This window comes from Pogona vitticeps, chromosome 4, assembly GCF_051106095.1.
Source record: "Pogona vitticeps strain Pit_001003342236 chromosome 4, PviZW2.1, whole genome shotgun sequence".
NCBI lineage: Eukaryota > Metazoa > Chordata > Lepidosauria > Squamata > Agamidae > Pogona > Pogona vitticeps.
In genome coordinates, this window is record NC_135786.1 from 165,999,408 (window position 1) to 166,016,702 (window position 17,295).

General features: G+C 44.5%; 1 protein-coding gene across 3 annotated transcripts in view; it reads left to right on the forward strand.

Moving 5' to 3' along the window:
* E2F3 (E2F transcription factor 3) overlaps window positions 1-17,295 on the forward strand; it is a 42,912-nt gene continuing 25,617 nt past the window's right edge. The window contains exon 1 of one of the 3 annotated variants that reach the window (XM_072998679.2): window positions 1-680. In XM_072998679.2, coding sequence (XP_072854780.2) covers window positions 330-680 — 351 coding nt within the window. In that variant the 5' untranslated portion in view covers window positions 1-329. Of the gene's footprint in view, window positions 681-1,377; window positions 1,593-7,252; window positions 8,977-17,295 lie in introns of those variants that run through there. The other 2 variants (XM_072998680.2, XM_020781665.3) reach the window with 2 other exon arrangements.

Consider the following 17,295-nt stretch of genomic DNA (forward strand, 5'->3'; position numbering starts at 1 on the left):
GAGGCTCTTGGCGCGTAAGCTCTTTCCCTTCCCTTCATTCATTGTCAGCGGCAGCCGCGGCTGCTGCTTCCTGGAGCCATTTTTCCAGCCAGCCCCACACAGCGGGAGTGGCCGTGTTCCATCCGTCGCATCTGCCCGCTGTGCGGGCTTCTTCTCTTTCGCAACGGCGCCTCCTGAAGCCCGAGACCCCCCCGGTACCCGCCGCCTGGACCATTTTGAGGCCGGCGCGGGCATTGAGCCGTCAAAAGGCCGGAAAGGCCGGGCGGGGGGCGAAGCGAAAGGGGTGGGAGGAGACTCTGATCCGGGTGCAGACCCATAAGGGGAAAAGGATGCGGAGGGGACTCCAACCACACGGCCGCGCAGCTCGGTCGGCCTCGCCACCCATGGACTCCGGCGTGACTCCGGCGGTCGCCGTCAGCCTCCCAGCCCGTTTTGTTCCCGTTCCTGCCGCCGCCGCGACCAGCGCTTTCATCCAGATCCACAGCAGTTCCGGGGCACCCGCATTGGGGGCGTCTTGGGTCTCCTCCTGCTTTCCCGGGGCTGCCTGTGGGGTCGCGGAGGGGGCACGGCCCAGTCTCGTGGGCGGCGGCGGCGGCACCTCCGTGAGCTGCTCCCCGCACGGGCCCGCCGGACGGACGGTGCTGCTGCATCCCGCCAGTGAGACCGGAGGCCGATCCTCGGTACAGTAATTGCTCCCCCTTCCCCAGCATATTGTTTACGGGACCGGTCTTCCTTCCACGCCGGGGAGGGGTCGGGGGGGGCGGCGGGCGCGCTCTGGAGCTGGGGCGCAGAGGAGGCAGCCGGGGCTGCTCCCAAAAACTTTTTCCCTCCTGCTTCTGGTTTCCGCCTGGCCCGCTTTAGCGGGAGCCACCATGTTTTGGTGAGAAAGAGAGTGACTGAGCTGCAAGGGCCCCCCCAGCCCGGTGGAGGTAACGAATGGGGGGGTACCCTCGATCTCCTCCGACGAAAGAGTGGGGTGGGTGGGCCGCTTTCCCTTTTTTTTAAAATTTCTGCTGGCAAGAACAAAGAGAGCGCAAAGGCCGGCGCTTGCCAGCCGTGGGTTTGGGGTGGGATGTCCCTGAATGGGGTGCCCTCTTTACATGTGCGGATGCGAAAGCAGGGAGCGAGCCGCCACTCCCGTCTCCCACCCACCCCCCCGGGAAGGGAGGTGGGAAAGGGGGTCTCAATAGGCAGCATGGCTGTGGGCGAGAAGCGGGGGGGGAAGAGAGAGAGCTTCTCTGTCCCGCTGGTCTCTTTTGCGCTTCACCCCCGGACTCGGCGGTGACGTTTCGCACACGTGCGCCGAGGCCGCGTCTGTGACTGGGAGCCGGGCGAAGGAGGGAGAGGGAGGGAGGGAAGGAGAGGGTGGAGGGGGGGGGCGCTGATCCGAGTTGGGGGAGGGGGGACACACACACACACCGGATTCTTCCTCTGGCCTGGGCAACCACACAGGCAGAAGAGTGTGTGCGCCCGGGACTGAATCCACTCCCCCCCTTTCTCACGCACATACATAACACGAGGCCCTTCCTGCTTTTCAACTCTTGGAGCTGCCTGGGGGACACTGTTAGGCTTTGGAAATGCCCCTGCAGCAGGTAGGTTAGGGAAGACTGGGGAGGGGGTGGGGTGGGGGTGGGGTGTTGTGGGGAGCAATTAAGAGAATACCTGACCAGAGCCACCCACTTACTCAAGGACTCTTCCCTCCCACCCTTCGTAATGGAGGGTGGGATATGAAATTAGGATACCCCCCACCCACCCACAAATATGAGTTCACTTCATCTATCTTGCCCTTCAAATAAAATTATCACTGTGGGGCTAACCCTCCCCCCCCCACCACCACAAATGTGTTCTTTTTGGTTGTGCTGAGTTTGGGCCCTTTGGCCTGTCACTGGGCATGACTCCCTTGAAAGTTGGGTGATTCCAGTTAACTGCTTCAGGCCACCCTTGTTTTGCTCCTTCATATTAGAAATTACTTCATGGTTTGGGTGGGGTGAGTGTGTGTATGGGGTGAGGTTAGGTAAGTGTGAGGCTGCAACTGAAACTAGTACTTCTCTGTATGTTACCAAGTTCACTTCCCTCACCCCCACCTCCTGTTGTTAAGCATAATTCGCTTATAATTTCTTTGCTGATAACACAGGGTAAGGAAAACAGAGTTGTGTTTTGGGTTTTCTTTTTTTTTTAGTTGGAAGAACTGTTGGCATTAGATATAGAACTGTGGGAATGTGGTTTGGATGTTAGAAGATAATTAAGTTGCTTCTCCCTCCCTGCTGTCTTCTGAAGTTCTTCCTGGAGGCTTTTTCATACTGGCTTGTTACAACAAATATACTTGTCATAGGAGTTGGGTAGTTTAGAAGTTTGGGTAATAGCATATCAAGGGGCTGTGAGGAGAGATTGGAAACAGAACTGTTTTTCTCCTCTAGTTGTATAAGCAGATATAGGTTTGTTAAATAGGACACAAAAATAAAATGAGGGAATTAGGTGTGGTCCTGAATTCTGAGCAGCCTCCTTATGGGCCTGACCAGAAGCTGTGACTGATATGGTGCTGTTGAATTTGCAGCTTTTCCATAGGTTCTGTTAAAAACCTATGCAGAAAGGGCTCATTGCAGTGTGTGCTGGGTTGTGGGAACAGAGTTTCATGCCTTTTTAGTTCCTTCCCCATAGCTCATTCTTAGATGCTAAACCAATGAATTTCCCATGATCTAACATTTAAGCCATTGAATTTATTTTATGTTGTCTTATTTTTAGGTTAAGAAGCTACTGTTTGTCTCTGGAACATGGCTGGTTTCTTGATCATATTAATTCTGTTTGTGTTGGCTGCACAAGAAAGCTTGTAGGCAGGCAAACAGTTGGAGGGTGAGGAAAGGGAAAAGGCAACCCAAAAGCAATGTATTTCATTTAGTAGATATCCAGAGGTGAATGCTTCTGTACCCTGAAGTGATGGTACCTTACTTATAAAGTGAGCTTTAGTTTATAGTAAAGCATATATCTTTATGTAAATGGCACTCTGGCAGTTCCATACTACACTTTTGCAATGAGCATAAAAGTCTGTGTGAAGCAGTTAAAATATCACAGTGAACAAGAAGAGAATAGTAATGTAATCTGTCAAATAAAATATAGTCTTTAGATGCGTGAAGGGTAGGATTAAGGCTTTAAGGTAAAATCTTTCCATTCTGATGACACAGCCAAATGTCCTCCGTAATACAAGCATCTCATTTATTGTTCAACATACTGTACTGTATTACCGAATTGGGTGTTGTATGTTTGTTTACCAGTTATCTTTCTGAATACAGTAATATAAGTCCAGTATAAATTCTCCATGTCTGCCATATAGCAGGTGATAACTTGTGTTACTATGGGTGCCTGTTTGTAATGTGGTGACCTTATGTGTGTTAGGAGTGGTTAACTTGTCACAGGGTAGCATTTATAAGCTTCTAGAAGATGTGCAGTTTCTTGCTGTAAGACCCCTTCAGTTCACAGATTATGTCACATTTCTAGGCCCTGTGAATAAAGGTGAAAGATCACTTGCAGTATTGGAAACCAGTCTGAGCAATATTTAACAGCAGTAATTCATGAATTTTCTATCTTTCAGGATCTCTTTCTGTGCCATTTGTCAAATGACTTCTGTATTGCAGGAGAATTTGGGTCTCGTGGCCTTCATAATGGAGATTAATGTTTTACCAATTGAGAGGAAATATTATTATCTACTGCCATGTCATTTTGACTTGGGCTGACTTTGATTGGATTTTTCATATATCTGAGATGTTTGAGATGTGGTCTGCTATTTCCACCACCCAAGTGAGGTTCCAGGGCTGAAAGGGGATTGAACTCAGATCTCCTGAGTTCTAGTTGAAGAGCTGTTCATTGTACCACACTGGCTCTTATAGGAAATACTACTAAGATATTATTTCTCCACCTCGCTGTTTGTATTTTGTGTTTTAACACATGTGAATGTGTTAGATTAAGCAATCTTTGTGTTTTTTCTGTACTTATCAAAAATAGTTTTACGATAATTTGAAATACACTGCAAATGACAGATGCCGGAGACAATATCTGCATTTATGTGCATTGACCAGACTAAAAATATTCAGATGCAGAAGTAGTCTTTTGTATACTTATCACTACTTCCTGGATAAAGAATTGTGGGGTACAGATAGGATATTTAAATGCACGTACATATTTTGGTGCCTAGGCTGGCTGGATAGCTCTCTGACCTAGGTATCTGGTTGCAGGGGCAGAGGGTGGGAGTTCTATTCCCCACTGTGCTTCCCAGGAGAAGAGCCAGCCTGTGTGGCCTTGGGTAAGCTGCACATTCCCAGGATGCCCTCAAAAGAAGGGAGTAGTACTTCTGACTAGAGATGGTGGCATTCGTATTCGAATACAAATACCCCGATCTGACGTGGACAGCGAGATTCTGATGGCTCTGCAGCTGGCGATTCGCTCACCACTCCTGGCGGGAGGACAAGCTTCGCTGCAAGGTGGAAGAGTGGCGAGCGGATCGCACGCTGCGCTAGCCTCTGGTAGATCGTGCCGTCTGCAGCGGATCGGTGAGTGGACTGTTCGACCCCATGGGGCTGGACCCTCGTTAACACCACCTTTGCAGGGATATTCATATACAAATACCCCCATCTCTACTTCTGACTACTGTGTACCTGGAAAACCCTGGAAGTGATTGCCATAAGTCAGAACTGACTTGATGGCACACTGTTGTTGTTCTTGGTTGTGGATAACTCAGTGAGTTGAAGTGTCTGGATGTGGAGTCAGTGACTGGGATTCTGATTCCCTACTCTGCCTTCTTGGGGGGAGAACCAGCCTGTGTAGCCTTGAACAAGCTCCACAGTCCTAGAGTGCCACCAGGAAGAATGGTCTGGTAAACTTTATACTTGGGAAGCCTGGCAAAGATAACCATAAATCAGAATCAATTTGATAACACATTTTTAAAAAGTTGTTCCCAAATATATTTTTAAATTTTTAATCTGGATTGATTAAGAATAAACTATGATAATTTCATTTTTTTAACCAACTAGATACTCATGGACATAGCTTACATTCCCTCAAATGAAGATAAATGCATATTAGGGATGTGCGCTGTCTTTATAAAAAATAATAAATATGAATTGAATTGGCGATTTGTGCCTTACTTGGGTGACCATGGGGCAGAACAGAGAGCTCAGAGGCATTAATGGGAAAGAGTGGCAGCCCCCACAGATCCTTCATGTTAAGTCCAGCATTCACACATGGTGATCAGAAGTAGGAGAAGAGAAAGGAAAAATTAAGAAAATTGCTGCTAAATTGGCAGTAACCGGGAAGGAGATTATACTCTTAATCTTAGACATGAACTTTTTTTGCTTTTCCTCCTGCAAAATAATTGATTAAATTGCTGAAGTCTGTAATGTGGCTGCAACATCACTAAGTTCATATCAAAAGAAGAGGAAGGATAGGAGGGGGGAGAAGGGATGGAAAGTGTAGAAAATAGCAGGCTCCCTACATTGCCCTTTTAATAAAGAATCAAAGAGGCTCATGCCCATTGTCCTTGACAAGCTACTCATCCCAGCTTTTGAAGCTGCTTAAGATTTTCTTCTGGCATCTGAAAAAAGAAGGGAAAAACCAAAAAAATAAAACAGAGTATTGAACTCTGCAACTGCTGCTGTCCTGACCTGGAGCCCTTCTGTCCTACCTCATCATTCACTTTGTGATTGAGCCTTGCCATTTTTATTTCCCCGTTTGGATGAACAGAGTCTCTATAGCTGAAACTACGCAAATACTTCCATGGATCCAGATAAGGAATAGGTCAGAAGGACACAAAGCAGATTGGGGACCAAACTGCAAGTCCTTATTCAAGCACAGAACAGATAATGCAGTCAATACACATACTGTACCTAATATTTTCACTTGTATTAGCAATATGTTGTCTTCTGTAAGAAGTTGCTGTTCAGTGAATAAAATTACCGTAATATTTGGTTAAATCTATTGCAGGATATAGGAAAAAATCATTGCAAAAAATTCCTTTTTATAGTACTGGCTGAATTCCTGTTGCTTAGCATAATAAATTATAATTAGAGTAGGCCCATTGAGTCAGTGGGAATTTGGTGAGTCAGTTTGTCTACAAGTTCCATTGAGTCAGTGGGTCTACTCTAATAATAATAACTGCATCATGTAGTAAGTCACAACTCTAGTTATGATTTAATACATGGAGCGGGAAAATTTCAGTCAATGTTACAAGTGTGCTTGCACATAACAAGATTACTGTAATTATTTGTGGCACATCAACAGTCTAGATGGGATCAGAAGGAGAGTTTACTCACCTTTTGCAAAAGCACTGTTGCTTGATTGCATACAGAAGATGCTTGCAAACTCCCATATTTTAAACTGGTGCATCTGACAACCCAGAAGAACTCCTGTTGTTGTGCAGTCTTCCCGATCTTTCTGACAAAGAGCCAGATTTTTGCTCATCTATAACTTTCATGTGGGGGCATGGCTAAATCTCTGTCCAAGTAATTAACAACTGAAATATCTGAAAGTTAATGATTATGTATCTGGAGCAATTTAGCCTAACAACATTCCCTCTAATTTTCTGCCAGTGCTTGGCGGAGGATTCTGTCTGTGACTGGAAACAAATGGGTGGCAACACTGGCTGCGGGTGTGCAGTGCCGCGCAACTGCGCACCCACGCAGCTTGGAGGTAATATTACAGCCCACCAACTGAACACTTAAAATAGTGTCTATTAGTATTTGATACCTATGATGGCAGACGAGGTTACTGTTCCTAATATTAGTTTGATTCACTAGCAACAATTTGAATGAGATGTCAAAGAATGCACTCTGAAAGGTGAGCATTGAACGGAAGGAATGTTAGGAGACTAGACTAGCCAATTTTACATAATGCCAGAACAGAATGGCCACATATTTGTTGGTGGGATCAGTTTTGTTGTCATTTGGTTAAATGAACACGAGATATAACCCAGTTTAAAGCAATTCTAGCAATAGACTAAGATAATTACCCTCAAGTGGGCATGGGCATTAACCAGTTAGGCATGGTACCCACACAGGTGTTCCGTGGGCATCGTGTGCTTCCCTTCCCCACAACCTCTAGGTGCTTGCTCTCTCACTGGCAGCAGCGCACTTTCCTCCTCTGGCAGTCACCCACTCAGATGAGGACAGAGAAGCTCACAGTGCTGCCTCTGAGTGGGCGATTGCCTGGAGGAGGGAAGTGTCTGTTGCCCGTGGAACACCTGTGCGGGCGTCCTGCCAAGCCATGGTCCATGCCCATCTCTATCCTCAAGGTACAGTTTGCATACAAGCATTAGAAATGCTCCAAAGTGACCCTGTAATCACAACTAAATAAGCTGAGAGAAGTTTTAATATACAGTAGCTCTGCAGTAGATATTAGCATCACTGTAGAGGAAGTTGTTTGCTAAATTGATGGCGCTGTTAAACATTTATTATTATGTTGGCTAATAGATTTTAACTGGGAGTCAGTTCTGTATTGGGGTGGTCTCTCTTTGTAGCTTACACTTCTATCCTATGAATGTTGTCATTGAATAAAATGTGTTGGGTTTGCTTTGAAGTAAGTTTACATAGGATTGTAGGATTTACATTACATTACATTTTAAAATTAGTGGCTTGTACAGTGGTGCCTCGCATAGCGACCGCTCCATTTAGCGATGAAATCGCTTTGCGACATATTTTTTGCGATCGCTTTGCGATGTTCCCTATGGGGGAATTTCGCTTTGTGATGATCGGTTCCCTGCTGATCGCTGGTTTCAAAATGGCCACCAGGTAAACAAAATGGCCGCCCGCTGTTTTTTGGGACGGATTCTTCGCTTACCAGGCAGCAAAAATGGCCACGCTATGGAGGATCTTCGCTGAACGGTGAGTTTCCAGCCCATAGGAATGCATTGAAGGGGTTTCCAATGCGTTTCTGTGGGCTTTTTTATTTCGCATTGCGACGTTTTCGTTCTGCAGCGATTTTTGCGGAACGAATTAACACCGCAATGCGAGGCACCACTGTACTGAATTAAGTTTAAACTGCTGTGTGAAAAGGGATTATGAAATTATCCAGTCTGAATAGTACAACATGGATTACTTCAAATCGTTGTTCTTCTCTTATTTGGCTTTAATGAGGTGTTCAATTTGTAAGGTTCCTCTCTGCCCCAATTTAAGGGGCTCAAATCCTTTCAATATAAAAATGTTATTCTGGGGTCCTTTAATGACATTAACTGTAGGAAATTGGGCTCAGTTCACAGTCCAGTGTTTGTATCCATGTTAAATGCAATTCAGTGATTTCCAGTGGAGTTAAATGCCTCCCTTTCCACTCCTAGAATACATCTAGAATTCCACACTATGAAAAGGTGGTTGACAATTTGCACACTATGGTTAAGTGACAAAAAGAAAGCAAAGCAAGGCGTGCTGCTTATATACTGCCCCATAGCGCTTCAAGCAGGCAGTTTGCAAGTTAATGATGTGAGCTGGGTACTCATTTTACCAACCTTGGGAGGATAGAAGGCTGAGTCAACCTTGAGCCGGCTACCTGGGATTGAACCCCAGGTCATGAGCACAGTTTTGGCTGCAGTACAGCAGTTTAACCACTGCTCCACAAGGTCATTATCCTTCCGCAGCTTTTAAGTGACTTGCTCATAGGGGCAGAGAACTTTTATAATAAACACGAGAAAGAGACAGTAGACAGAAGCAGAAAAGGGGTTGGGAAGAGATCTCTTCTGTAAGATCCGAGTAGAGAGGAGCATAAACCATGCTTTGGCAGTTTGGCCGGGTTCAGTGTTGCACCTGTGCAGGTGTTCCACAGGCACTATGCGTTTCCCTCCCCCATGTGACCACCCACTCAACTGGCTGCAGCACCCTTTCCTTTGCCTTCTCCACATAGATCGCCCATTCAGATGAGGAAGTGGGGCAGGGAAGCCTGCGGTGCTGCCTGTGAGTGGACAGTCGCATGGAGAAGGCTGAAGAAGGAGGAGTGCTGCAGCCAGTAAGTGGGCATGCATGCAGAGGAAGCAAGGGGCAAGGGAAGAGTGCTACACCCGTGGAACATCTGTGCAGGCACTGCGCCAAACTGCCAAAGCACACTTCAAGCCCATCTCTGCACCCAAAATATATGAAGGAAAATTTAAACCAAAATTAAGAATGCCTGCTGGAGCATACAAAAAAATGTCAGATCAGCCTGCATTTTATAGATGACAGCAAAGCATTTGTGTGGATCATGAGAAACTATGAGTTATTCTGAAAGAAATGGGTGTGCCGCAGCACTCGATCGTCTTAATGCATAACCTGTATTGTGAACAAGAAGCTACCATTAGGACAGAACGTGGAGACAGAATGGTTTTTTGTAGGCAGAGGTACCTTTTATCTCCCTGTTTGCTCAATCAGTACACAGAACATACCATACATAAAACCAGATTAAATTCAGATGGAGGAGCGAAAGCTGGTGGAAGAAACATCAGTACTTTTCAAATACAGTATAAGCAGATGACACAGCTTTTACTGTCAGAAAGTAGCAAAAACCTGAAATGACTTCTGATGAAGGTGAACATGAAAAAGCAGGATTGCATTTGAACATTAAGAAAACAATAAAAACATGACTGCAGAAGAACTATACAGCTTTAATGTTGACAATGAAGACATGGAAATTCTTAAAGAGTTGGTATATCTTGGCTCATTCATCAATCTAAATGGAAATTGCAGTGAAGAAATCAAAAGACAACTGAAAGTCAGAAGCAATAAAAAGAACTAGGAAAGCTGATCAATTGTCAGACTAAATCACTGGCCAGTACCACACTACTGTATTCCTGATTTTTATGGATGGATGTGGGAGAAAGACAGTGAAGATAGCTGAGTGGGGAGGGGGGGATATTTTGCTTGATATGTGGTGCTGGACGACTGCTTTGCAGATTGAAAGTTGCAGGAAAAAAAGGAAACCAAATATGAAATGGTTTGACTGCTTAAAGGAAGTCACAGCCTTGAGTTTACAAGACCTGTGCAGGGCATTTGAGGACAAGACATTTTGGAGGTTTCTCATTCAGAGAATCACTATGAATCAGAAGCCACTTAAGAGCGTGTAACAACAAGGATGCCGAAAGATGAACAGGGAAATATATGATCAAGGTAAAATAAAAAGAGGATGGAAACAGTATATTGAAGAACTTTGCAGAAGAGATGCAAGGATGGCAGATGCCTTGAGTTCTTTCTCAAATTCACCATGGTTACATACTTTTTGAGCATCCCCTGTGTTTCACTCTTCTTTTGTGGGTAAATTAAGTTGAAAAGTCATCCACAAATAATAAGACTTATCCGTTAGCTCTGTGGTGGCACTGTGGGCTAAACCGCAGAAGCCTGTGCTGCAGGGTCAGAAGACCAAGCAGTCGTAAGATCGAATCCACGCGACAGAGTGAACTCCTGTCGCTTTGTCCCAGCTCCTCGCCAACCTAGCAGTTTGAAAGCATGCAAATGTGAGTAGATAAATAGGTACCACCTCGGTGGGAAGGTAAAACGGCATTCCCTAGTCACGCTGGCCATGTGGCAATGGAAATTGTCTTCAGACAAGCGCTGGCTCTACGGCTTGAAAACGGGATGAGAACCGCCCCCTAGAGTCGGACATGACTGGACTAAAAATGTCAAGAGGAACCTTTACCTTTGTTAGGTCCTAATGATGGCGCATTGAATAGCCCACACAGGTCACTCTGTATTAGATCCAGCACCTTGGTGTTCCTTCTCTCAGTTCTTGATAGGAATGAGGGCCTAACACCTTTTTCTGTAATACAGTTTATAGACCTGGCTGTGCGATTTGTATTGCAAGGGTTTACTTTGATACTGATAGCAAAGTTGTGATTTTGCAGCTTGTGATTTTGCATCTCTGTGTGCAAAGCAGTGGTGCCAGAGCTCCAGGGTGTTGACATCCACTCTTTCTCTGGGCTTGTACTGTGTTAGCTTGGTGTGCTGAAAGACTCGGTTTGTAGACACCAATTAGATTCAAAAGCTCGAAAATATACTTCATTATTTTTTTCCTACTGCATTCTCCATTTTCAAAATTATGGAAAAACCTTTGTCATCTAATGCTGAATCACTTAGCATGTTGCACTGCAAATCAGGGACATACATATAAAACATCACTTAGAGCAGGGGTCTCAAACATGCGGCCTGGGGGCCATTTGCGGCCCACTGGATGATAGTTTGTGGCCCCCTCCTTGCCTGCCCCCCGAAGCGCCCACATGTCCTCTGCTGTCAAGAGTCAAAAAAAGCCTCGCCTTGCTCGCCGGCTCTCTCCCAAGACAGCGCCTCTTGCACCCTCCATCCAGAACTGCAGCCTGCCAGCTGGCAGACAGGCGTGCTGGCTGCAGTTCCGGATGGAGGGTGCAAGAGGCGCTGTCTTGGGGGAGCGCCTTCAACAGCGCCTCCTGCCGCTGCCGCCTCTTCCAGGGAAGCGGCTCTCTGGCTCTCTTTCTCTCTCAGCACCCCCAGCACCAGCCCAGCCAGCGGTTGCCTCAGCACCAGGCGGTGCTTCCTCCTCCTCTTCATCCTGTTTCAGCCACCTCGGCTCTGGAGGCTGCCTGGACTCGCCTCGCAAAGTTTGCTCCTCTGTCGTGGTGGGAGTAGCTGCTGATTTTCACTGATTTATATATACAATCTGCTCATCTGATAGGCTCTCATAAATCATTGCCTTTGCTACTGAGGCTTTATTTTACCAGATACAGTGGTGCCTTGAGTTATGAACTATTTCGTTCCGGAAGATTGTCGTAACTCAGTTGGTCATAACTCAAAGCACCATTTCCCATAGGAATACATTGAAGCCCTATTAATCCGTTCCGGCTGGGGAAAAAATCCCACCAAAAAACAACAACTACACTGCAAGACACATCGGAAACGCAATTAATTCATTCCGGTGGGGGAGGGAACATGAAAAACAAACAAGCACTGCAAGACCCATCAGAAATGCGATTAATCCGTTCCGGCTGGGGAGAAAGAGATGCTAGATGTTCTAGAGAAACTCTACAGCTTTGCCGGTTTTAAATAGCAAGACATATGGATTGGAGAGCTCATAAGATTAAGACTTAATTCTAAGAAAAGACGGTGGAAAACTCTCCATGCTTCCTGCATGATTGGAGGTTGGGAAAGGAAAGAGAGAGACTAAAAAACAAAAGAAGCAAGCAAGCAAACAAACAAACAGGTGGAGGGCAGCAAGGCAGAGGTGGGAGAAATAACCTTACCAATAGGTTCATAGGAAAGGAGAATCCCTTTAGGTCCTGAAAGCCTCCCTCCCACTGATACCCAGTGTTAGAAAACATGCAAATTTGTTATTATCTAACAATGTTTAGGGTTTTTACTTTTGAAGAATTTTTCATACTTTGAGTTCATAGATATATTTATTTTTTAGTTGATAGGGAATATGACACATATTCTGGCTCCAGAGTACAATGTGAGAAGTCCTTTAGTTTGGCTGATTGAATAAATTACTGCTTCTGCAAAACAGCTTTTGTCAAAGTAAGATGTTGAAATGATAGAGTGTTAAAGTCTCTTATTTTGTCATTCAAATATTTGTCCTGTCCTTTGTCTGTGGAGCTCAGAGTGCCATATATGACTTGTTGTTCCCCATTTGTATCTGTACAATAACTGGTTGAGAGACCATGACTGGCTGTAAGTCACACTTCATGACCAAGAGACCGTTTGAACTCAGATTTCCCAGGCCATAGCCCAACATAAGTGTGCCACAGTGGCTAATGCTAAACTTCCCTAAGAGAGAGCCTGGGGGGCTCTGAAATATTGCCAAATATTGATAAAGATCTTGCTATCTAAGAGGAATAAAGACAGAAGAAATCTAAACTTCAGAAGTGATAGGCATCCAGAAGTGAAATAAATTGTGTAATGCTAAACATTTCTTAATTTTCGGTTTTGATGCAACACTGGAGAGAGGGTCAGTGGGCTAACCCAAACCACAAAAACTCAAGAAAAACTCAATTGACATTAAATTCATATGGTATTGTTTTACTGTTGAAAGGAATATTGGCCCATTAAAGAATGTTCAGAATGAAGTTTATGCCACTTTAATTGTGAGATCAGCTTCTGCATACTCTTGTCTACTTGATGTATTAAGAATTGTTTGATTGGTAGTAGTGTGACTTAGGTTGTTGGAGCTGAACAGCATGCAGAAACTAAAACTGTGGACATCATGAATATATTGTTGAAGACAAAGAATCCAGTATCTTGTCACTGCATGAGTGGAGCTGTATTCTCTGCCTGTTCTGCTCAGTACAGTGTTCAGCTTGCGCTTATGCAAGCTGAAGATTGCTGCATTGTAAAGAATTCAGTTTATGCTTATGAGCAAGGAAGTGCTAAGGCACACCAGGAAAAAGGCTACCCATGTGAAAACAGGTAGTTGTGTGCAGAGTAGGGCATACCCTGTTTCCCTGAAAATAAGACCTAACCTGAAAATAAGCCCTAGTATGATTTTTCAGGATGCTCATGATATAAGCCCTACCCCAAAAATAAGCCCTAGTTAAGTTAAACTCCGCCTTCCACCATTGTGCAGTAACCAGAAGATGACATGACTGTAAATGTAGATTGTTGTACATGGAGGGGGGGGTTTCTCCTGAAAATAAGCCCTAATGTGTTTTTTGGAGCAAAAATTAATATAAGACCCTGTCTTATTTTCGGGGAAACATGGTAGCAGATTCCAGCCACTGCTGACAAAGCTACTATTTTGGACTGCTATTCTTTGTAATTCTGAAAGTTGGTTCAAAGAAGTAGCTTTTCCAACCTCTGGCTGGAGATAAGAACCATGTTCAAGCAAGGCACCTATGAGCATGAGAACATTTTCATGTGTGAAAAGGATCTGTCAAATTTGTGTTAGTGTAGATCATCCAAGAGGATCAATCACGCACCAAAACAAAAACAGCTTATAATTATAGGCAAGTGATGGCAAACCTTTTTGATCCTGAATGCCCAAAGTGCAACATATTTATTTCAAAGTGCCAACACTGCAATTGCAGTCAACCCTCGACTTACAAACGGCCCTAGTTATAAACCACTCTGATAGAAAAATATTGACTCGACTTGCAAACTTAGATTCGAGTTACAAACTGAAAAAAAATGTGCAAGAGGTGGGGAAAGCGCGAAATTTGAACTTTCAGCTAACCGATGGCCAGTGAAGAGGGTGCTTGTCTGCTTCCTTGCTCTTCCCAGCATTTTGAGAGTGGATTTGGAGACAGTCTTCAGACTGCCTGGTATTGCCTGGTAAAGTGCTGTACGGACTGTATTTTTATTTTTTGGCTTTTTTAAATGTTTGATTTTTGGATTTTTAAAAGGTGTTCCCTCCCTCCTTTGCTGTGCCCCTTTTCCCCAAAAGGTGCTTGTATTGGCTTGTCTTGAATGAAAAGGTGCTTTTCAAGGTGATCTGTTGTCTGAAAGGTGTTTGGTTTTTCCCAGAAGGTGCTTGTCTTGGCGGAAAAGGTGCTTTTCAAGGTGTTCTGTTGAAAAGGTGTCTGTTACCTCCTTTCCCTCTTTTCTTTCCTTTTTTAAAAATCTAAGTCGTTGTCTAGTCGTTTAGTCATGTCCGACTCTTCGTGACCCCATGGACCAGAGCACGCCAGGCTCTCCTATCTTCCACTGCCTCCTGTAGTTGTGTCAAATTCATCTTGGTTGCTTCGATGACACTGTCCAGCCATCTCATCCTCTGTCGTCCCCTTCTCCTCTTCCCGTCACACTTACCCAACATCAAGGTCTTTTCCAAGGAATCTTCTCTTCTCATGAGATGGCCAAACTACTGGAGCCTCAGTTTCAGGATCTGTCCTTCCAGTGAGCACTCTGGTTTGATTTCCTTTAGAATTGATAGGTTTGTTCTCCTTGCAGTCCAGGGGACTCTCAAGAGCCTCCTCCAGCACCACAATTCAAAAGCATCAATTCTTCGGCGGTCAGCTTTCTTTATATTCCAGCTCTCACTTCCATACATCACGACAGGAAAAACCATAGCTTTGACTATTCGGACTTTTGTTGGCAAGGTGATGTCTCTGCTTTTTAAGATGCTGTCAAGGTTTGTCATCACTTTCCTCCCAAGAAGAACAAGGTGTCTTTTAATTTCATGGTTGCTGTCCCCATCTGCAGTGATCATAGAGCCCAAGAAAGTAAAATTTGTCACTGCCTCCATCTCTTCCACTTCTATTTCCCAGGAGGTGATGGGACCAGTAGCCATGATCTTAGCTTTTTTTAATGTTGAGTTTCAGACCGTTTTTTGCGCTCTCCTCTTTCACCCTCATTACAAGGTTCTTTAATTCCTCCTCACTTTCTGCCATCAGAGTGGTATCATCTGCGTATCGGAGGTTGTTGATATTTCTTCCGGCAATCTTAATTCCGGTTTAGGATTCCTCCAGTCCAGTTTTCCACATGATGTATTCTGCATATAAGTTTAATAAGCCGGGAGACAATATACAGCCTTGTCGTACTCCTTTTCCAATTTTAAACCAATAAGTTGTTGTATATCCAGTTCCAACTGTTGCTTCCTGTCCCATATATAGGTTTCTCAATAGATAGATAAGGTGGTCAGGCACTCCCATTTCTTTAAGGACTTGCCATAGTTTGCTGTGATCGACACGGTCAAAGGCTTTTGCATTTTCTGGAACTCTCTGGCTTTCTCCATAATCCAGCGCATGTTAGCAATTTGGTCTGTAGTTCCTCTGCCCCTTTGGAATCCAGCTTGTACTTCTGGGAGTTCTCGGTCCACATACTGCTGAAGCCTACCTTGGAGGATTTTGAGCATAACCTGGCTAACGTGTGAAATGAGTGCAATTGTACGGTAGTTGGAGCATTCTTTGGCACTGCCCTTCTTTAGGATTGGGATGTAGACTGATCTTTTCCAGTCCTCTGGCCACTGTTGAGTTTTCCAAACTTGCTGGCATATTGAATGTAGCACCTTAACAGCATCATCTTGCTTTAAATCTTGATTCTAAATAGTTCAACTGGAATGCCATCACCTCCACTGGCCTTGTTGTTAGCCAGGCTTTCTAAGGCTCACTTGACTTCACTGTCCAGGATGTCTGGCTCAAGGTCAGCAACTACATTGTCTGGGTTGTCCGGGATATCCAAATCTTTCTGATATAATTCCTCTGTGTATTCTTGCCACCTCTTCTTGATGTCTTCTGCTTCTGTTAGGTCCCTACCATTTTTGTCCTTTATCATGTACATCTTTGCACAAAATGTTCTTCTAATATCTCCAATTTTCCTGAACAGATCTCTGGTTTTTCCTTTTCTGTTATTTTCCTCTATCTCTTTGCATTGTTCATTTAAGAAGGCCCTCTTGTCTCTCCTTGCTATTCTTTGGAAGTCTGCATTCAATTTTCTGTAACTTTCCCTATCTCCCCTGCATTTTGTTTCCCTTCTCCTCTCTGCTAATTCTAAGGCCTCGTTGGACAGCCAATTTGCTTTCTTGCATCTCCTTTTCTTTGGGATGGTTTTTGTTGCTGCCTCCTGTACAATGTTACGAGCCTCTATCCAAAGTTCTTCAGGCACTCTGTCCACCAAATCTAGCTCCTTAAATCTGTTTTTTTACTTCCACTGTGTATTCATAAGGGATTTGGTTTAGATTATACCTGAGTAGCCTGGTGGTTTTTCCTACTCTCTTCAGTTTAAGCTTGAATTTTGCTATGAGAAGCTGATGATCAGAGCCGCAGTCAGCTCCAGGTCTTGTTTTTGCTGACTGTATAGAGCTTCTCCATCTTTGGCTGCAGAGAATATAATCAATCTGATTTCGATGTTGCCCATCTGGTGATTTCTATGTATAGAGTCGCCTCTTGTGTTGTTGGAAAAGAGTGTTTGTGATGACCAGCTTATTCTCTTGACAGAACTCTATTAGCCTTTGCCCTGCTTCGTTCTGAACTCCAAGGCCAAACTTCCCTGTTGTTCCTTTTATCTCTTGACTCCCTATTTTAGCATTCCAGTCCCGTAGAATGAGAACATCTTTCTTTGGTGTTAGTTCTAGAAGGTGTTGTAAATCTTCAGAAAATTGTTCAATTTCAGTCTCCTCAGCAATGGTGGTTGGTGCATAAACTTGGATTATTGTGATGTTGAAAGGTCTGCCTTGGATTCGTATTGACATTATTCTATCATTTTTTAGGTTATATCCCATTGCAGCTTTTCTCACTCTTTTGTGGACTGTGAGGGCTACTCCATTTCTTCTACGGGATTCCTGCCCACAGTAGTAGATATGATAATCATCTGAGTTGAATTCACCCATTCCTGTCCATTTTTGTTCACTGATGCCCAGGATGTCAATGTTTATTCTTGCCATCTCCTGCTTGACCACCTC